Raw genomic sequence first — 22,584 nt, forward strand, 5'->3', positions numbered from 1 at the left:
GACTGTGGGTCTCAAGTTAGATATGGACTGTGCCCAACCTGATCATCTTGTACCTATGGCAGTGCTTTATAGAGAGCCTAGCACATGGTAAGTGCTTAAGAAATACTAGTAAAAACAGAAAATAGTAATAAAAAATATAAAAAATTACTAAAGAATTCCTGCCCCCACCTGCCCCACAGAAGGAAAAGCTGGGTGACCCTCACCAGGAGCTGACCCAAATTTTGGGGTTGAACTCTGACCCTTCCAATGACCCAGACTCCTCAGACCTCTCCCCTACTAAGGAGGAATATTTTCAGAACCTGCTTACGAATCTCCTTGTTGTTCACCCCATAGACAATGGGGTTCAGCATAGGTGGGACCAACATGTAAATGTTGGCCAGGAAAATGTGGATGTGGGGAGGGATATGGTGCCCGAAGCGGTGGGTCAGGAAAGAAAAGAAGGCTGGGATGTAGAAGATGAGGATGACACAGAGGTGGGAGCTGCAAGTGTTGAGGGCTTCATGCCAGGCCTTGTGGGAGGGGAGCCTGAAGACAGTGCAGAGGATCAGCACGTATGATGCAGCTATGAGCACAGCATCCAGCCCCATGGCGAGGAGGATAACAGTCAGGCCATACACGACATTCACAGTGATGTCGCTGCAGGCCAGCCTGGCGATGCCCATGTGCTCGCAGTAAGTGTGGGGGATGAGCCGGTGGCCGCAGTACGGCAGCCGCTTGAGAAGGAAGATGAACAGGGACACGCAGGCCAGGCTGCGGACGATGCCAGTCTTCCCAATGGCCTGGGGTGTCAGGACTGAAGCATAACGCAGCGGGTGGCAGATGGCCATGTAGCGGTCAAAGGCCATGGCCAGGAGAATGAAGGACTCCAGGGCAAAGACAGTGTGAATGAAAAACATCTGGGTCAGGCAGCCGCCAAAGGAGATGCTCCCGTCCCCAAACCACAGAATCTGAAGCATCTTGGGCACTGTGGTGGAGCTGAGGGCGAGGTCAGTGGCAGAGAGCACAGAGAGGTAGATGTACATGGGCTTGTGGAGGCTGCGCTCAATGGTGATGATGACAATGAAGACGGAATTCCCAAGTAGGGCAGAAAGGTACATGGAGCAGAATGGAATGGAGATCCAGATATGCACAGCTTCTAGCTCAGGGATGCCTACCAGGAAGAACGTATCCAGAAGGGGATCACTGCTATTGGAAAGGGACGTGATCATCCTGAGAGGGCTGGCGGGACAGCAGGAACCTTGTGTCACCTGCCTGGAGAAGCACACAAATTCCATCTTAGTCAATTAGTGGTACTTAGTGACCTCTTACTTTGTACACAGCACTGTACTAAGCACTTGGGGGAATATGATACAATAGAATAGGTAGACATGATCCCTGCCCACAAGGATCTTACAGACTAGAGGCAGAGACAGACATTAAAATAAATTGTAGATGTATATGAATATAAGTGCTGTTGGTGTGGGGGAGGGTTTAAGAGATAGAGACGCAAGTTCCATAAGTGACACATAAGGGAGGGGGAGGGAAGTAACATGGTCTAGTGGAAACAGTATGGACATGGGAGTCAGAGGACATGAGTTCTAATATTGGCTCTGCTGCTTACCTGCTGTGTGAACTTGTGAAAGTCACTTAACTTCTCTGAGTTTCAGTTCCCTCATCTGCAAAATGGGGGTTTGATACTTGTTCTCCTTCCTTCTTAGACTGTGAGCCCCATTTGCAACTTAATTGTCTTGTGTCTACCCCAGCACTTAGTGCAGTGCTTGGCCAATATTAAGGACTTAAACATTATCATCATCATCATCATCATTATAACTTACAGGCCAGAGTAGGTGATGAGAAAGGCCCACATTAAGTACTTAACAAATGTCATCATCATCATCATTACAACTTCCAGGCCAAAGAAAGGATGAAGGCAAGGGGTAGGTGACGAAAAAGATGAAATCTAGGTACAGTCAGTAGGTTGGTGATAGAGGAGTGAAGTGTGGGGGTTGAGTTGTGGTAGGGAATCAGTAGGTGAGGTAGAAGGGGAAGAGGTAATTGAGGGGATATGCAGTAGTCAAGGCAGAATACGATGAGAATCGGATCAGCAAGGTAACAGTTCGATGGAGAGGAAGGGGAGGATTCTAGAAATGTCATGGTAGAATTGACAGGATTTGGGAATCATCCACGTGGAGATGGTAGTTGAAGCCATGGGAGCTAATAAGTATTCCAGATTAGTGGGTATAGATGGAGAATCGAAAGGGACCCAGAACTAAGCCTGAGGGACCCCCACAGTACAAGAGTTGGAGGCAAAGGAGGAGCACACAAAAAAGACTGAGAGGGAGGAGAACCAGGAGAGGACTGTGAGCTCATTGTGGGCAGGGGATGTCACTGTTTTGTTGTATCATACTTTCCCATGTGCTTAGTGCAGTGCTCTGCATACAGTAAGCACTGAATAAATGTGATTGATTGATAAGAATAGTGACGCTTAGGTGAGATAATGTTTCCAGGAGAAGGGAGTGGACCAGAATGTCAAAGGCAGCTGCAAGGTCTAGGATGATTAAGATGGAGCAGAGGGTATCAGATTTGTCACGAAGAAGGTCACTGGTGACCTTTGAGAGGGCAGTTTCTGTGGAGTGAAGCAGGAGGAAGCCAATTTGCAGGCGGTCAAAGAGAGAATTAGAGGCAAGTAAGTGGAGGCATCAACAACTTGAGGAGTTTGGAAAGGAATGGTAGATGAGAGATGGAGTTATTTGGGGGAGCTGTGGGGTCAAGGGAGGTTTGTTTTAGGATAGGTGATATATGGGCATATTTGAAAACAGGGGGGAAGGAAACATTGGAAATGACAATCAGGAAGGTAAGAAGGGAGGGGTTAAGGGTTTTAACAAGGTGTGAAGGGATGGGGTTGGAGGCAAAGATTTTTAAAGAAAGGAGCAATGCTATACCCCCAAGATTCCCTGGGAAAGGGGATGGAGTTGCCTTCCTTCTTGTTCCTCATTGCTACTTCTGCACCATCCCCAATCCCTCTCTTTCCCTTCCTCTGAAGCCTTTATTGTCTGACTCTACCACTCACTCTAGTTACTAGTCATGGTCATCTACTGTCCCTCAGACCCTCTTCTAAATTTATAAACCATTTTGATCCCTTTCTCACATTCCTCCTCTCTTTTTGAATGTCTACACTGATCCCTGGAGACTTCAATATCAATGTGGATGTTCCTGATGACTGTTTTGCTAACTGCTTTCTACTGCTCCTCAAGACCACTGACCTCCTGCTTCACTCCACCTCACCCACTCATCAACTTGGACACTCATTTTATCCCATCATTTCTAGTCCCCGTACAATCTCTACCCTCACCAAATCTGAAATCCCTCTAGTCCAACCTCAACCGCCTCACCTGCTTTCTCTCCCACACACTCTATCCCTACAAATCTGCCCTGTTCCTCTACAGATACCCCTGATTGTTGGACCCCTTCCAGTATTCCAAAGTTATCATTCCCTATTTGGTCTCCAATCCCAAACTACCTTCTCTTGCCACATAAATCAACACCCTCAACACCACTATCTCCCCTGAACTCAACTCCCTCACTCCCCACTTCCTCTCAACTGATCTTATACCACTAACTTGCAACCCTGGATCATCTGCACAGTCCCCTCCTCCACTCCTGTTGGATATCCAGACACCTGGCTGACCTCTTCAATTTCAAATTTGTCCTCAGCTGCTTTGTCTGCCCTCTCCTCTGCCCAACAACAACATTAATCCATCTCTGTTGATTCCCAGCTGTTCCAGATGTTTATCTCCCTCCTCAAACTCCCTGTCCTCCTGCCCCCTCAATCTCTTTCCTCTAACAATCTGACCACATATTTTATTGATAAAATTGAAATCATCTGTGTTGTGCTTAAAGTTGCTGTAAAAGATAATCAGATTGAACACAGAGTACTTGTCCGTTCTTATGTGGGGCACATGCCTGAGGATTAGGAATAAAAGACATTTCATTCCCATTTTACAGATGAAGAAATTGAGGCATGAAGAAATTAAGTGAAATTCCTAAGGCCACCTCTCCAGCAAGTGGAAAAGCCAAGACAAGAACCCAGGGCTTCCAACTCCCAGTCCTGGGATCTTTCCACTAGGCCCCCTGTCCATCAAAAATGTCCTCCTCTTCAGACTAAAATATCCAGATTGTCTCCAGTCTGTGGCACATGCTCTTTCTACCCTAGAACTCCTGTTAATCTCTTCACAGACTCCTATAAAATTCTCCCTGGCTTCCCTCTAAGAAACCCTCTCAGCTTGATCCCACCCTTTTGTAGTTGCCCAATAACTCCTCACTTCTCTACCTCTTAGTGTTTAATATTTCTGTGTCTGTAATTTGTTAAGTAGCCACCTTACTTGGAGTGGAATTATTTTTGATGCTCTTGTGAATATCTGCATTTCTCTGAAAAGCAGCATGGCGTAGGGGATAGAGCATGGGCCTGGGAGTCGGTAGGTCATGCGTGCTAATCCTGACTTCACCACTTGACTGCTGTTTGACCTTGAACAAGTCAATTCACTTCTCTGTGCCTCAGTTCCCTCATATGTAAAATGGGGATTGAGACTGTGAGTGCCACAAGGATCAGGGACAACATCTAATTTAATTTGCTTGTATCCACCCCAGTACTTAGTACAGTGCCTGGCACATAGTAAGCACTTAAAAACCATTATTATTATTATTATTATTATTATTATTTCCCCACCCTTAGCACCTCAAGGTGAGGGCAGGAACTATGAATTATCCTTTGCCTCTCCTTCTCCAGGGGGCTCTGTTCCAGGTGCTTGCTCCATTCTGTCCAGCTGACTGAAGAATACAGGCGGACCAACTGACTGTCCGATAGTTGATTGAATGACTTACTGACACTGGCTGACTGACTGGATGATTGACAGTGGATTACTGGCTGATAGATGAGTGATTGATTAATTGATGGATGATGGACTATGACTAAGTGATGGAATGACTGAATGGCTTTGGCTGATTGACTGATAGACTGACAGTCTATTTGACTGTATACCCCATCCATACCAACATACTCCATGCATCTCCCTGCAGAGCCAGCCCTCAGGGAAAAAAATTCATTGTCTCCCGAGGTTCTGTCAATAAATGTGAGTTTGATAGGGAAATCCCAAAGAGTCCAGTGAGAAGAAACTCAGGGGAGAAGGTGGTCTAAACCACACTGGGAGGATTGCCTTGCCAAATGTGATGTCCTCCTCCATGCTGGGAGATCTAATTCTTCTGGGCAGAAGGAAGGGGTATCCCTCTCTTCCCCATGCCCCCACCTCTTACTTCAGGCAAAGGGGCACCAGGAGCCACTTTGAGGTTGGTGATGGAGGAAGACTGGCAGTGGCTAGGAAAATGAAAATGCCTGAACTTTCCTCTTCCCTCTGTGCTGATGACACTAGCTTCAAGGATGAATGTCTTTACTGAGGCAGAGCAAATGGAAGCCCATCACCTGATCTAGAAGTAGGGGGACACATCTGCCAAAGGGTCCTCAGCAGGGACAAAACTGGGCAGGCAGATTCCCAACTCTATTCTCCCTGGCCCCCAGCCCTATCCCTCCCTACCGGTTTCCTGGGGGTGGTCTAACTGATAGCACTGACCATTGTTCAGTTGGTGGGGGAAAAGAGACCAACTTGTCATTTCAAAATCAAATCCATACCTGGCTGTCGGTGGATTTCTCAAGTCCTCTGTCTAATTTCCTTCATACTCTTTCTCAGGGACTCTGATCAAGCTCTGCCATCCCTGCTGAAGAAGATGGCAGACTCCCAGATTTATAGAGGGGATTCCTGGGAGTGAAACACCAAAGAGCCCAGAGCTGGACATCTGGCCTTGGCCTGCCCTCTGTCTCCTGCAGGCCTCAAAGAATCCTGGCATTGGAAAGGTTCCTTGAGACATCACCTGAATCCTCCATCCAGGGACCACCACGCCAGCCCCAACTTCCTGGAGAGATGCACAGTCATACAGGCCCCTCAGCTTTCTGGGAGGATATTTATGGGTGAGGCTCAGGCCCAGACCTGGAAGTGGAATGAAGCACTGGAAAGCTTAGTGTCAGGAGACTTGTTTGGCGAGCCCAGGGAGACCACAGGAGTGTGTGGAGCCACCTGCATCTCTAACAATTCCCCGGGAGCCCCTCCGGATTCTCTAGTGGCACCTTCCTAGCACAGGGGGCATGTCCCCATCTTTATGCTGACAACCTTCCCCGGCATTCCTGGGTGGTGAGGCAAAGCATCCTAGTAGTGATAAACTGAGTCATCAGGAATGGATAAGCTGCCTTCTTGTGTTGTCTCTATGAAAGGAGAATGCAAACCTGATGGCTGAAGATGATACTGGTGGGCTGGAATGGGGTAGGGAAAGGGAGGAACAACCTAGGAAAACTGGGCTCACGGTATTTGTGCTCTAATTTTCCCCTTCCAGGCTCTGGGTTATCTGTGGATCAGGAATAGTGTCCCATTCAATGTTCTTGAAGCACTCCCTAGTGCTGAGTGCTGCACCCTGTAAACTCATAGTCAATGTGTTACTGTTAGCATTGAAGCCGGGCTTCTGATAAATTGTCTTTTGGAGTTTTGATGGTGAACCCATGAAACAGAATATCAATTAATCCCACTTTCTACTCATTATTTTCTCATGTGACCTTTAACTCTGCCAAAACAAATGGTAATTGCTGAGCAGGTTCAAGGAGAACCTGCGCCCTGATGGGGCAAGCAGGGGAAAACTGGCAGAGGAAAGCTGGCATGGGTTTATGTTGGCACTCTTGATTCCTCAGAGTGAGGGAGTGGGTGAGTCTCCTTGAGCCCCCTCTGGAGCCTGTAAAAGGGTGCCCCCCTCCCCTCAGCACCTCCCTGTATCCCCACATACCCAGAATATCAGATTGGAGTTCCCAGCAGCACCCATGACTACTCTCAACCATGAGTCCCACCCCTTCCTGGAAGGAATGCCCAACCCAATGAAAGACGGGCATCCGACCCCATTTTATGAAGCAAATCCATAAAGGTCAGCCCAGGACTGGAAGTTCAGCCCAGGACTGGAGTGGCCATCTTGAACCAGAGGTTGATCAGCACTGGGCAGGGCCACCCTGCGCAGAGAAAACCCAAGTAGGTGGGGAACGGGTACCACCCCCAGACCAAGAACTCTGACTTTGTCCTCTCCTTATCATGGGATCCAAGAGAGTCTTGTTGTTTCCATCTCTCCCTGGCACAGACAGACTGAGACTGGCCTCCAGCTGAGGATGATGGGACCATAGAGGGGCTGGGCTTGGTCTGAAAAGGGGAAGAGTAGCTTGTGGGGAGGGATGTGGAAGGGTCAGAGGTGAGAGTTGAGTGAGATAATAACAATAATGATAATAATAATGGTACTTGTTAAGTGTTTACTATGTGCCAAGCATTGTTCTAAGCACTGGGGTAAATACAAGCTAATCAGGTTGGACACAGTCTCTGTTCCATATGAGGCTCAGACTCTTCATCCCTAGTTTTCAGATGAGGTAACTGAGGCCCAAAGAAGTTAAGTCACTTGTCCAAGGTCATGCAGCAGACAAGTGGCAGAGCTTGGATTAGAACCCAGGTCCTTCTGACTGCCAGACCCATGCTCTAGCCACGAAGTATGCTGCTTCAAAATGGGAGATCCAGCAGGTGCCAGTAGACCTGGACCATGATCTTCCATTTTCCAGACTTGCCTCCCTCCCATAGCTGCTTTACCTAACCTGGAGTTGGTAGTTGTGTGGGAGGGGGAAGGGAGAGGCGGAGGGATGCACACATGCCAACCCAAGGGGGCACATCATACCCGGACCACCTGCTCATCCGCCAGAGGGCATGCATAGTGGATCAGCCCACCCATCCACTGGACCCTCCTCCAGGTGTGATTTGCTCTGTGGCCCATGCGTGGGGGCTGTGGGGGCTGAGCCCAGCATCCACAGGATACTCCTGGCCACCATCCCACAGCTCTGGGCCAGGGTGGGTGGGCAGTATCTTCCTAGGCCACTGGGCAGTTCCAGAGTGGGGGATGTGGCCTCTACCTCCTTGCCCGCTACAGGAGCCGAGCACCCAAAGCCCAGCCCCAGCAAAACACTGCCCAGTCTCCCAGTGCCTTATTTCTTGACATCCCCCGTCCCAGCTCTAGTTCTACTTTCCTCACTACCTCAGCTGCCCCGGCCTGAGCTGCACTCTGGTGTCTATCACCTACTTAACCCAGTCAAGTGCCTGACACCACAGTAACTTTCAGTACATTTTTAGGTGAAGCCCACTGCTCATGACATTTTTCCTCCTCTCCACCTCCGACCCCCACCAACCTCACCCTCCACACTCATCTCTGCAGCTCATGACTTACCTGTCCCCATTCCCCACACCTGGCACTTGGCCATCTCATCTCTGAGGTTCCCCCAACACTCCCCTCAACCTTGGCTATCATCATCATCATCATCAATCGTATTTATTGAGCGCTTACTATGTGCAGAGCACTGTACTAAGCGCTTGGGAAGTACAAATTGGCAACATATAGAGACAGTCCCTACCCAACAGTGGACTCACAGTCTAAAAGGGGGAGACAGAGAACAAAACCAAACATACTAACAAAATAAAATAAATAGAATAGATATGTACAAGTAAAATAAATAGATAAATAAATAGAGTAATAAATATGTACAAACATATATACATATATGCAGGTGCTGTGGAGAAGGGAAGGAGGTAAGAAGGGGGGGATGGAGAGGGGGACGAGGGGGAGAGGAAGGAAGGGGCTCAGTCTGGGAAGGCCTCCTGGAGGAGGTGAGCTCTCAATAGGGCCTTGAAGGGAGGAAGAGAACTAGCTTGGCGGATGGGCAGAAGGAGGGCATTCCAGGCCCGGGGGATGATGTGGGCCGGGGGTCGATGGCGGGACAGGGGAGAATGAGGTACGGTGAGGAGATTAGCGGCTCTCCTATTTGACTGGTCATTTCAGTAAATGGAATGCCAATAAAAAACATCCAGGAAGGGAAATTTGCCAAGGAGTTTTGAAATCCACTGGCCTTAACAAACAGTGCTTTGCACATAGTAAGTGCTTAATAAATGCCATTATTATTATTATTATTATTATTATTATTAAAAGGCAGCAACCTTCAGTGATTCCTGCTGCTCTCTCAGACCCACAGGGGCTGGGCAGGTGCTGAACCTTTGGCAAAGGCCAGCAGGTCAACTCATCTCCATCCCACTGAAGTGGAAAAGGCTGGAGTGTTTTGACCCAGGGTCATATGGAGAAGCTTCCTGGGAGGCTGGCAGATGAATGTTCTTTCTCTCTCTGGTGCCCAGACTCTGGAGCTCCATGAGGTGGCAGAGAAGCTGGGGGATTCCTCAAAAGTCATTTGTCACTCTATCTGATGTGTAGTTTTCCAGGTCCCTAGGGCAAGAATGGAGGTAACATGGCCTAGTGGATAAGGTATAGGCCTTTTAGAAGGACCTGGGTTCTAATCCCAACTCTGCCAAGAACCTGCTCTTTGACCTTGGCCAGTTTTGATGTCTGTCTTCCCCCGTCTAGACTGTGAGCCCTTTGTGGACAGCGATTGTCTCTCTCTATTGCTGTATTGTACTTTCCAAGTGCTTAGTACACTGTTCTGCACACAGTAAGTGCTCAATAAGTATGACTGACTGAATGAATGAATGAAGTCACTTCACTTCTCTGTGCCTTAGTTACCCTATCTGTAAAATGGGATTAAGACTGTGAGCCCCAAGTGGGACAGGGACTGTGTCCAACCTGATTACCTTGTATCTACCCCAGCACTTAGAGTAGTGCCTGGCACATAGTAAGTGCTTAGCAAATACCATATAAAAAGGAAAGTAAAGGCTCCACTGGTGGCCTCTCCCCAATCTTGTTTATCTGTAGCCAGCAGGTCATTTTGCTCTGCACAGATTTGATTCCAAGTGGACCAGAGCCAAACCTCCTCGGGAAGTGAAGCTGAGTGATCGGCACTGGTTTGGGGTGGCCCTAGGTGGGATCCAGTCCCAGGACTCCAGTGTGTATTTGAGGGGGTCATCCAGGAACCCCCATGCCCTGTTCATACACAGTCCCAATGGGCAGTTGCAAGGTATCCTAGCATCTCCTGGTCTGAAGTTTCATCCTGCCTTTGTGCCTTCTTCTTTGCCCAAACAAATGCTGCCCAGACTCAGGTGCCCTACCCAGTGTCTGAGGGTCTGGGGATGGGAGTGAGGGTGGGGGCTTGTGCCTAGGAAGTATTATTCCTACCTGCCCTACCCTTCATCATTGCCCTGCCCATTTCTTGCCCTGCCCACCTATCTGCCCATTTACCTACCTGCCTATCTACTTGATAATAATAATAATGATAACATAAGAATAATAATAGTGGTATTTGTTAAATGTTGACTATGTACCAAACACTCTACTAAGCACTGGGGTAGATACAAGAAAATCAAGTCCCTTCCTTCACACTTTAAGTACGAAGGAGATCAGTCATTAAATCCCCATTTTGCAGATGAGGGAACTGAGGCACTGAAAATTAAATGACTTGCTCTTGCTCCAGGTCACCCCATAGGTAAATTGGGGAGCCAGGATAAGGATCAAGGTCCTCTGACTCTCAGGCCTCTGCTCGTTCCACGAGGCCATGGTGTTTCTCTGCCCATCTACCTGCTCTGCCCACTGTCACTGCCCTGTCCACCTACATGCTCTGCCCACCTACTTGCCCTGTCCACCTGCCTGCCTGCCCATCTTTCTACCCACCTACCTCTCTGCCCATCTACCTGCCCTGCCTAATATCACTACTTTGTTTCCCAACCTGCTCTTCCTGCCTACAGGCCCTGCCCTTCTACCTGCTCTGCCTGATAGCAATACGGGAGTCCTGCTAGTCACTGCACGAATATCACTCACAATGTAAACAGACTTCCTCTTTGTTCCTGATATGCCCTCCGCTTTCTGCTTGTCCAGGAACCAATAAGGAGCACCTAGGATACCTCAGAATCTAGGCAACTGGAGGTCAGTACTGAAGCACAGGTCATTGAGAAAGAATCATCTTTGCTCAACAGCTAGTTCAACATTCTACTGGCCAGTCCAACGCCTGGAGCCAAGGGATAGTGGACAGGAAGGAACAAGTTTGGCATCATGCCCCCCTTGCTGAATCTGACCACAAACGCTCCATGATAAAGGGAGAGGAGTGAGGGGGCTTATGTCCTATGCGGTGCTGAGGTTTTGCCAGAACCTACCTGGTGCAGCCGAGTTACCTCCTTCCTCTGGAGCGAAAGGGGTGCAAGGGTGAGCCTGGGAGGGAACATGGGGCTAGAGCAGTTGTGCCAACTCCTCCAGCCCCCCTAAGCTGGTTGCCATCCTGCCCAATCTCCAGGGAAAGAGAGAGGCTAGCACACCATTCATTCATTTGTTCATTGTCATATTTACTGAGCGCTTACTGTGTGCAAAGCACTGTACTAAGCGCTTGGGAGAGTACAGTATCATATTAAACAGTTCCAGGGTAGAGACTGAACAGGGGCAAATGGTCGGTGGTGAATTCTATTTCTATTTATTTTTATTAATGATGTATATATATATTGACTTGTTTTAATGTCTGTCTCCCCTCTTCTAGACTGTGAGCCAGTTGTGGTCAAGGATTGTCTCTATTGCTGAATTGCTGCACTCAGAGGATTCTAATCCCTAGCTCTGTCACTTCTGGCTGTGTGACCTTGGGCAAGTCAATTCATTTCTTTGTGTCTCAATTGCCTCATTTGTAAAATGGGGTTAAGACTGTAAGGAGAGTACAGTGGTATAGTGGAGAGAGCACGGGCCAGAAGTCAGAAGGTCAGGGGTTCTAATCCCAGCACCACCACTTGCCAGCTGTGTGATCTTGGGCAAGCCACTTCACTTCTCTAGGCCTCAGTTACCTCATCTGTAAAATGGGGAGCAAGACTGTGAGCCCCACATGGGACAGGGACTGTGTCCAACCCAATTTGCTTGTGTCCCCCCCGGTGCTTAGTACAGTATCTCACACATAGTAACCACTTAACAAATACTATAATAATGACTATTATTATTATTGTAAGCTCCATGTGGGACATGGACTATGTACATCACAATTTTCTTGTATGTACCTCAGTGCTTAACACAGTGCCTGGCACATCATAAGTACTTAACAAACTTAAAAAAGCCCAAAATCTTCATCCATCAAACTTCACTGGCTTCCCTGAGACTCAAGGGCCGTGGGAATCAGAGTTGCCAACGCTTTCTGATTTTGCAAGGCTCTGTTCTGGCCCCTCTCAGACTTCATCTTTCCAGTTTGAAGAGTCCTAATGTTCTGTGTCTCTCCATCCCTGAGCTCTCTTCTCAGTGATCCCTGCTGCTTCTCTGTTAACCCTACCAGCCCTGCTTGTTGTCCTGTTGAATAAACCTAGCTCCTCTTGCCACTCCCAACCAATTTTCTTCTGTTCTTTCCTGGGCCAAAGGGCATAGAGTTCCTGGAAGTTCTAGAGTGCCTGGGCAGAGCTGGGCCCAGGCAGGACTCGTTGCTACCTCTAACTGGTGGAAAGATCAGACAGATAGTCAGATTTATGACCACCTTGTCCCACAGCCCCCAGAAGGGAATCTGGCAACCTTCTGCAGGGACTGTGTCCCTTATAGTGTACTCTCTCAAGTGCTTATTAAAGTACTCTGCATACAATAGGTGCTCAATAACAGTGCTTGGCACATAGTGAGTGCTTAGCAAGTGCTATTTTCTTAATTCATTCATGCATTCAATCGTATTTATTGAGGGCTTACTGTGTGGAGAGAACTGTACTAAGCGCTTGGGAAGTACAAATGAATATGACTGACTGACTGACTCTGACAGTCCCAGAGAAAGTCTACCCAATCCAGAACCCTCCAGAGGCCATTTTGTCCAAGTCTTGGTTCCTGGTTGAGCCTGGTCCCCCATTGTAGGCAGAAAGACATTCTTTCTTTCTTTTTTTTTGGTATTTATTAAGCACTTACTATGTGCTAACCACTGTACTCAGCACTGGGGTAGATACAAGGAAGTCAGATTGAACACAGCACCTGTCCCACTTAGGGCTCAAAGTCAAAGTAGGAGAATGTAGGATTTAATCCCCATTTTACAGGTGAGGTAACTGAGGCACAGAGAAGTTGTGACTTTCCCAAGGCCACAAAGCAGGCAAGTGGTGGAGCCAGGACTAGAAGTCAGGTCCTCTGAGTCCCTTGATAAGTTTTTTTTTCCAGTGCATAGCAACTCTTAATCTCAGAAAGTCTTTCCTTTTATTTAACTGCACAGCTGCTTGCTACGTTTTCAACCCTCACTGGTGGCAGAGAACCATACACTGTATTAACAGCATTATATCCCAACTGTTCTTTGCCCTTTACTCTTCCATCTTCAACTCCTTGTTCACGTGCTTCTCTCTCCCTAGAACTCCCTCCCCACTTAAATCTGCCAAATCACAAAACCCCGAACTTCAAAAACCACCTTACGACTAATTGCCATTTCCCAGATTAACATTTCCCATCAATTATCCTTGATTTATGCTCTATCAATTAATATTACTACTACTAATAATAACAACAATAATAATAGTATTTGTTAAACACCAACTCTATGCCAAGGACTGTACTATGTGCTGAGTAACTACAATAAAAGCAAACTGTACACAGTTCCTGTCCCACATGGGGTTCACAGTCTAAGGAAGAGGGAAAATGTATATTTAATCCCCATTTTGCAGATGAGGAAACAGAAGCTTTTCCCAAGGTCAAACAGCAGGCAAGAAACAGAGCAGTAATTAGAACACAAGTCTCCCGACTCCCAGGCCAGCATTCTTTCCAGTTGTCCAAATTACTTCATCATCATCATCATCAATTGTATTTATTGAGCGCTTACTGTGTGCAGAGCACTGTACTAAGCGCTTGGGAAGTACAAGTTGGCAACATATAGAGACAGTCCCTACCCAACAGTGGGCTCACAGTCTAAAAGACTTCTGGACTGATTTAGGAGGGAATCACTGTAGGGAAAGAGCACAGGACTGGGAGTCAGAGGACCTGAGTTCTAATCCCGACTCTGCCACTTTCATGTTGTGCAGTCTTTGGCAAGACACTTAACTTCTCTATGCCTCAGTTCCCTCATCTCCAAAATGGGGATTCAATCCGTTCTGCCTCCTACTTACACTGTGACCATGTGAGACTTGATTTTCTTATATCTACCCCAGAGCTTGGCACAAATAAATACCACAAATAAATAACACGATAATAAATACCACAATTAATACACTAAATTATTTAGGTATTGATTCGTTTGTTGCTTATTTGTGTAGTTACCCATTTTATGAATGTTTTCCCTCATCTCTGTTGTAAACATATAATCTGTGTCCTCCTGCCTCCCCATTAGATTGTAAGCTTCTAAAGGGCAGAGGCTGTAGTTCCCCCTATTACTGAATTCTCCCAAGCACCGCTCTGCTCCTTGCACTCCACATACAATAAACTTTCAGTTAGTGTTAAAGGTGGGGGTATTCAGGAGAGAAGCCAAGGCTGCTATGATTTTTTAAAGTGAATATCTCAGAATAAATGAGGGCTCCTAGCCCCGGTCCTGCCGCCTGGGAGAATGGGCCCAAGCAATAGAGGATCTGGACAGGACAGAGTTGTGGTTTAGACAGGAGCATCTTCACACATTTAGAAATGAATAAATGGCAAACATATCTGTAATCATAGGAAAATTAACATGGAATCAATTGGTCAATCAATCAGTGGCATGTATTGAGCACTTACATCACAAAGGATTTCCACTTTGGCCTTGTCTGTGCTGTTAGTTGTCAGATCCCATTCTTTTCTTTGGGGAGACCAAAATTCTTAAAAAAGACATGCACGTGTGCCCCCCCACCCTTCTCCCACTCCCCCAAACTCACATCACACACACACACACACACACACACACACACACACAAACACACACGCATCCCTCCATCCCCCTCTCTGGCAGCAGGCTGGGCTCTCTTACATTGCCTGAAAAGTTTCAGTCCCCCAGGCTGTATGTTCAGGGGCCAATCTGTGGCTAGTATTTTTTGCATTTCCATATTGGTTTGGGACCCACCTGGTGTTCCTGTGCTGTGATCTGGTTAGTGTGAGGGATTAGAAAGCACTGACCTTGGCATGTTGTCCAGCCTAGGAGAGTGGACCGATTCATTTGAACACATGAGGGAAATTAGTGGAAAATACTAAACTCTGGTAATAATAATAATGATGACATTTGTTAAGCATTTACTATGTGCAAAGCACTGTTCTAAGCGCTGGGCTGTGATACAAGGTGATCATGTTGTCCCACGGGGGGCTCACAGTCTTAATCCCCGTTTTACAAGATGAGGTAACTGAGGCTCAGAGAAGTTAAGTGACTTGCCCAAGGTCACAAAGCAGACATGTGGGGGAATCGGAATTAGAACCCATGACCTCTGACTCCCAAGCCCCTGCTCTTTCCACTGAGCCACGCTGCTTCTCTGAATCTCTGGAGATTCTGTGGTTTGGGAACTAGTGTCTTGGTGGATCAGAAAATGACCCCTGTAAACTGTGATATCATTTTGGGCAGGGCATGTGTGTCTGTTTATTGTTATATTGTACTTTCCCAAGCACTTAGTACAGCGCTCTGCACACAGTAAGCTCTCAATAAATATGATTAAATGAATGCTTTTTAATCCTCTACCCCTGCCCCAGACCCCATCCTTGTCCTTTTCCCAGCCTCTGGCTCAGCCCCAGCCCATGACGCCAAACCTCATGTAAGCTCATTGTGGGTAGGGAAGGTGCCTGTTATATTGTTATACTGTACTCTCCCAAACACTTAGTACAATGCTCTGCACACAGTAAGAGCTCAATAAATACCATGACTCAGGCTGATTTGGGTTCCTAGAACTGGGCCTGGTTCATCCTTCAAATTTGTCCAATCCTAAAAATTTCAATGACCTAATTAGGGAGAAGCAGTGTGACCTAGTGGAAAGAGCATGGGACGGGGAGTCTCAGGAGCTGGGTTCTAATTCTTCTTGTCTGCCACTTGTCTGCTCTGTGACCTTGGGCAAGTCACTTCACTTCTCTGTGCCTCAGTTCCCTCATTAGCAAATTGGGAATTCAATAACTGTTCACCCTCCGACTTAGACTGTGAGTCCCATGTGGGAGCTGCTGATGATCTTATATCTACCCCAGTGCTTGGCATATAGTAAGTGCTTAACAAATAACATGATGATGACTATTATTATGCAGGTAAAACACTTCCTTCTCCCAAAACATCTGAATGGTAAACCTCAACAAATACCACTGACCCATTGCTTAATTGATTGATTTGAGGGCTGGAATGACCTGGGCCATTCTCCAAAAGAGACCCAGCTTAGGGCTCCTCCAGTTGGAAGTCTTGCAGTGCCTCCCCTGCCTCCGGCCCATTTGGCCCCTCTCCCAGCTTGTCCAGTTGGACACTGTCCAGTTCTGAAAAGCACCAAGGAAAGGAGCTTCCCATGTCCCCAGGGCTCATTCATTCATTCAGTCATATTTACTAAGTGCTTATTGTGTGCAGAGCACTGTACTAAGTGCTTGGGAAAGTGCAATAAAGAGTGACAATCCCTGCCCACAACAAGCTCACAGCATAGAGACTGCTGGCCCTTGGATCTTCCCAGCTTCCATTTCTTTTCTTTATGGTATTCGTTAAGTGCTTACTGTGTGCGAGGGACCGTCCTAAGTAGTATAGCTGTTACAAGGTAATCGGGTTGGACATAGTCCCCTGTCCAGCTGAAGGAGGGGTGAAAGAAGAAGTCTTCCCTGTTGGTGACCTAAGCCCATTAGAACTAGAACTAAAACCCAAATCTTCTGATTCCTGGAGCTGTGTACTGTCTTTATTATTACTATTAAGGATGAGGGAGAGTGGACATTGAATCCTCATTTTGCAGATGAGGTAACTGAGGCCCAGGGAAGTTGTGACGTGTCCAAGATCACATAGCAAGCAACTGACAAGAACCTTAGTCCTCTGACTCCCACGCCTGGGGTGGTTCCACTAGGCTAAACTACTCCTTATTATTGATGAAATGGAGAGGTAGTGTTGTCTAATGGATAGACCACAGGCCTGTGAGTTAGAGGACCTGTGTTCTAATACCAGCTTTGCTACTTGTCTGCTGTGAGACATTGGGCAAATCATTTAATTGTTCTGTGCCTCAGTCGTCTCCTGTATAAAATGGAGATAAGATATTTGTTCTTCCTTCTACCTGCAAGTCCCTGAGGGACTGGGACTGTGTGAACTTGAGTACCTCCTATCTATCTCAGTGCTTAAGACAGTGCTTGGCACATATTAAGCACTTAATAAATACCATTTAAAAGAAAAAGAATTAGTGACAAATGTGTCCAACTTTGGTTATGCAGTAGTCTTCTTTTGTTCTGGAACACTTAGATGTGGGCAAACCTCAGAACACACAGCCCCCCTCTGAACTCCCCTCTCCATTAAGGGCTTCTTTTCTTTTTTTTTTTAAAGGTATTTGATAAGTGTTTATTGTGAGTCAAACACAGTTGTAAGTTCTGGGGAAGGCACTAGTTAATTAGGTTGGACACAGTACCTACAACGTGAGGCCCATGCAGAATAGATAGTGTCTTCATTCAATCATATTTATTTATTCATTCATTCTTTCATTCAATAGTATTTATTGAGCATTTACTGTGTGCATTCTGCTCTCAGGGTCGCACCTGGAGAGTTGCCAGTACTCTATCACTCTCAGCTATGGGAGGGAGAGTTAAGCAGAGGCATAGCCATTCCATTCCTAGCTTGGGCAGTGACTAGCGAGGGGAAAGCAAACTGCTACAAGTCAGAACTCGTTGCTGCTGGGCAGTAGTTCATGGGAGAGAGTCAAGGGCAGAGACTCAAGTTAATTGCGCAGAAGGAAGCAACAGTAAACCACTTCTGTATTTTTACCAAGGAAACTCTATGGATACACTACCAGAACAATTGCAGATGGAGAGCAGGGCATTCTGGGAGAGTTGTGTCAGTGGTATCGGTATGGCTCGGAAACGACTCGACAGCATAAGACAAGACAAGACTGTGTGCAAAGTACTGTACTAAGTGCTTGGGAGAGTACAATATAACAATAGACAGACACATTTCCTGCCCAAAAGGAGCTTCCAGTATAGTTGACCTGTGTTCTAATCCCGGCTCCACCGCTTACCTACTCTGTGACTCTGGGCAAGTCACTTCACTTCTCCATGCCTCCGTTACCTCATCCGCAAAACTGGGAATAAAAATTTGTTCTCGCTCCTAATTAGACTGTGTGCCCTTGTGGATCCTGATAAACTTGTTTCTCTCCCAGTGCTTAGCAGACTGCTTGGAATTTAGTAATCACTTAATAAATACCATTATTATGATTAATTATTATCATTGAATATACAGTTGGATAACATAAATATAGCAGTGTTCAGGATGGGTATGAATATGAGCACAAGCGCTGGAGATGGCTGGTGGGTTTGTACAACTTGAGGGGCTGGGATCTAATCTGAGGAAAAATTCTTGAAAGAGGTAGGCTTTTAGGAGGGTTTTGATTGGGGGCTGGGTCTGTTGGTTGTGAACAGGGGTGGTGTGTACCAGGCCAGAGGACGGCAAGGGTGAGGGAGAAGAGGCAGGAGAAGCAAGAACAAGGTACTGTTAGCAGATGACCTTGAGAGGAGGGATCTGGGGAGCAACTTGAGAGGGGAGCCAGGGCATTAGGTTGAGATAGTGGATGGAGAGGGCCTTAAGGCCAATTTAGAAAAATTAGGCTTGATGCAGCGGACAATGAGAAGCCATTTCCATTTCTCTCCACTGAGGAGAGCGTGAGGCCAGACGTGAACAATTCCTTCAAAGCAGCTTGTGCTCTGCTCCCTTTTCAGCTCTGGGGACCTGAGACTGGGACTGAAAGCTCAAGGACCCAGAATCCGTGGTCTCTGATCTCTTGGGCCAAGCCCTTCCTGTGGTGCTAGAAGTAGCAGTCATTAGTTGGCCAATTGTTCTTCAATGAAGGCTCCCCCTCGGCACCCCAGGGAGACCCTGAGTTTATAAAAAGTGAGGCAGCCTCTGCCAGGCCCTGCTGGACAGAAAGGAAACTCTCGGAGGTTCTTGGACAGTAGGGAGCTTTGTCTTTCCCTGTGAGAGCCGTGAAATCAGGTGAAGACTTCTCCTTTTGTCTTCCTCAGCCAGCTTTCCCACAGGTTTCTTGCCTCCCAGTAAGTTCCAGACTAAGAGGGCAGGCCACAAGATCCTTCTCCTCTTCCTTGTCTTCCAGGCTCCAATCCTGTCACAGACCTGCAATTTCATTTATTTATATTAATATTTGTCTCCCACTATAAATTGTGAACTCATTCATTCATTCAAACATATTTATTGAGTGCTTCCTGTGTGCGGAACACTGTCCTAAGCACTTGGAAAGTACAATTCGGCAACGTATAGAGACATTCCCTACCCAACAGCGGGCTCACAATCTAGAAGGAGGAGACAAACAGCAAAACAAAATAAGTAGACAGGAGTCAATACCATCAAAATAAATAGAATTGTAGATCTATACACATCATTAATAAAATAGAGTTCAGTTTCCCCAGGGGGTACCTGGGCGCCTGCTTGATCAGCATGGTGGTGTCCAGGTAGTGGATCTTGTAGAACTCAAGCAGGGTGGACAGATGGTCGATCTCCTGGTCACTGATCCTGAAGTAGCGGTTGGGCAGCAAGTTGATGATGTAGTGGGAGATCTGCAAGTTCTCAGACATAGGCAGCACATAGTTGCTGGGGCAGGTGGACGAGTCATGGACAAGGAAGACTCCATGGCGCTGGCCCTGCAGCTGGCTCTGGGCCTTCTGGCAGGACACAGGCCCCAGGTACCAGGCCCCATGGTCTGACAAGTCAAACCTGGCCAACGACATGGCGGCTTCCTGCTGACCAGAGGGATGACAGGGATGTTCACTGAGCCTGGGGGCTGCCTTCCCCACTGCCCCCCCGGGCCCAGGGCATCCTCTGTGCCTTCCTGCCTGCTCCGGCACCACTGCGGATGGAGGCAGGGTAGGTTGAGAGGGGAACGCACAGGACCAAACTCATCCTGAGCAGGGAATGTGTCTGTTATATCGCATTCTCCCAAGCATTTAGTACTGTGTTCTGCACACAGTATGAGCTCAATAAATATAATTGACTTACAGACTGATTGCCTGAGAAGCTGACACTGAACCAGGAGGTGTTTGGGGTAGACAGCATCAATCATTCAATCAATCAATGGTATTATTGGGAATTTACTGTGTGTAAAGCATTCTTCTAAGCATGACCCTGGAGAAAGTGGCGTAGACTGGGGAAAGGGCCGGGGGGGAGGCTTGGGAACCACAGGACCTCGGTTCTAGTCCTGCCTCTGCTAATTCCTGGCTGTGTATGACCTTGGTCAAGTCACTTCTCCTTTCCTTGGTTTCCTCATCTGTAAATTAGGAGTTAATCAATCAATGGTATTTAATCAAAGTACTTGTTAAATATCTTTTCTCTCTCCTGCTTAGACTGTGAGACCCAGGTGAGGCAGAGACTGAGTTTCCCTGCTTACCATGGTGCTTTTTTTAATAATAGTCTTCATTAAGCACTTACTATGTGCCAAGCACTGTTCTAAGTGCTAGGGTAGATACAAGTTAATTAGATCAGACAAACCCCTGTCCCATCTGGGGCTCACAGTCTAAATACTAGGGAGAATAGGTATTTCATCCTCACTTTACAGTTTTGGAAGCTGAGGCAAAGAGAAGTTAAGTCACTCAATGAGCAGATAGCGGAGCTGGGATTAGAAACCAAGTTCCTTAAATCACAGACCTCTGCTCTTTCCACTAGGCCACACTGCTTCCCTATTGCTTGGTGCTTAGTAAAATGTTTGGTTTACAGTGTTTAAAAGGTACCATTATTATTGTTATTAGAAAGAACGTTGTGGTGTGGGCAGGGAGGAAGTCAAGGGATCTGTGTTGAGGTCCTAGCTCTGCTTCCTCATCCATAAAATGCTGATAAGATACCTATTCTCTCTGCTTCTTAGAGTGTGATCCTGTGAAGGACAGGCCTGAGTCTGCCTGATTATCTTGTGTCTACACCAGAGTTTAGCACCTTGCTTTCCACGGTGCTTAGTAATTACCATAATTATAGAACTGAGGGGTGGAATGTGGCCCCTCAGATCAGGTGACTGGGAGAGATGTGGTAGGGGTGGCAATCTTCTTCCCTAATAATAACTGTTAGGGAAGAAACCTGCACCCTACTGAGGGGGAGGGGTTAGGTTCTCCTTAGTTGAGGGTGTGGTACCCAAGGTGCAAGAATGAATGAGACTTAGGAGAGATGTCAGATAGAGCAGAATATGTAGGAAAGCGTCTGCTTTCCCGTTCACACCCGGGGGTAGGAGTGACAGCCCCATCCCATCTCCCATTGCAGCCTTTATTGCAGCTTCAAACAATCAGACTCAAAGGGAATGTAACAGCTTAACAGCAACGTCCTGTTTACTGGTTTACTCAGTTTGCTTGAGCAGGAACTCCTGATAAGTTGTCTTATTTACAGGAACTTCTTGCTCAATACTGATAAGGTATAGTCCTTGGTCAAAATGGAGTCACGTAGGCCAAGTGTAAGCCCTCCACGTCTACAGATTCTTCCGCATGGCCGGCACCTAACAATAATCATTATGGTATTTGTTAAGCATTTAATATGTGCCAAGCACTGTTCTAAGCACTGGGGTAGAAATAAGGTAATCAGATTGGACACAGTTTCTGTCCCAAATGGGACTCCCAGTCTTCATCCTCATTTTACAGATGAGGTAACTGAGGCACAGAGAAGTTAAGTGACTTGCCCAAGGTCACACAGCAGATGACTGGCAGAGCAAGAATTAAAACCCACATCCTGTGACTTGACTTCTAAATTGATGCTCTTGCCACTAGGCCTTCCTGCTTGGGATCTTTCAGAAAGGATTTGAATTAAAATGGTGGCATTTGCACTAAGCACTGGGCTTGATACAATATATGCAGTTCAGACCCAATTGAGTGTTTTAAAGCCAATTGTGAGGAGTTTCTGTTTGATGTGGAGGTGGATGGACAACCACTGGAGGTTCTTGAAGAGTGGAGAAATGTGGCCTGAATGTTTTTGTAGAAAAATGATCTGGACAGCAGAGTGAAATATGGACTGGAGTGGGGAGAGAGAGAGGAGGCTGGGAGATCAGCAAGGAGGTTGATACAGTAATCAAAGCAGGATAGGATAAGTGCTTGGATTAACATGACAGCAGTTTGGATCGAAAGGAAAGGGCAGATTTTAGAGATGTTGTGAAGGTCAAACTAACAGGATTTAGTGATGAATTGAATATGTGGGTTGAATGAAAGAGAGGAGTCAAGTATAATGCCAAGGTTACAAGCTTGTGAGATAGGAAGGATGGTTGTGCCATTTACAGTGATGGGAAAATCAAAGTGTGAACAACGTTTGGGTTGGGAGGTAAGAAGTTCTGTTTTAGACATGATCAGTTTGAGGTAATGGGAAGACAACCAAGTAGAGATGTCTTGAAGACAGGAGGAAATGGGAGATTGCAGAGAGGGAGGGAGATCAGGGTTGGAGATGTAGTTTTGGGTATCATCCACAACGAGGTGTTAGTTTAAGCCACGTGAGCAAATGAGTTCTGCAGGGGACTT

General features: G+C 46.9%; 2 protein-coding genes across 2 annotated transcripts; both read right to left on the reverse strand.

The window, feature by feature from the left end:
• Positions 1-260: 260 nt before the first annotated feature.
• Positions 261-1,274, reverse strand: LOC119943484 (olfactory receptor 52D1-like). The gene has a single exon (XM_038764492.1). It carries the CDS (start codon positions 1,272-1,274, stop codon positions 261-263), a length of 1,014 nt encoding a protein of 337 aa, XP_038620420.1.
• A 13,158-nt stretch (positions 1,275-14,432) lies between these two features.
• LOC119943490 (crk-like protein) lies at positions 14,433-19,836 on the reverse strand. The gene is made up of 3 exons (XM_038764505.1): positions 19,526-19,836; positions 14,704-14,764; positions 14,433-14,561 (listed from the first exon to the last, which is right to left on the reverse strand). The coding sequence occupies exons 1-3, from the start codon at positions 19,834-19,836 to the stop codon at positions 14,433-14,435; spliced, it is 501 nt and encodes a 166-aa protein (XP_038620433.1).
• Between the last annotated feature and the right edge of the window lie 2,748 nt (positions 19,837-22,584).

This window comes from Tachyglossus aculeatus, chromosome 2 (assembly GCF_015852505.1).
Source record: "Tachyglossus aculeatus isolate mTacAcu1 chromosome 2, mTacAcu1.pri, whole genome shotgun sequence".
NCBI classification, from domain to species: domain Eukaryota; kingdom Metazoa; phylum Chordata; class Mammalia; order Monotremata; family Tachyglossidae; genus Tachyglossus; species Tachyglossus aculeatus.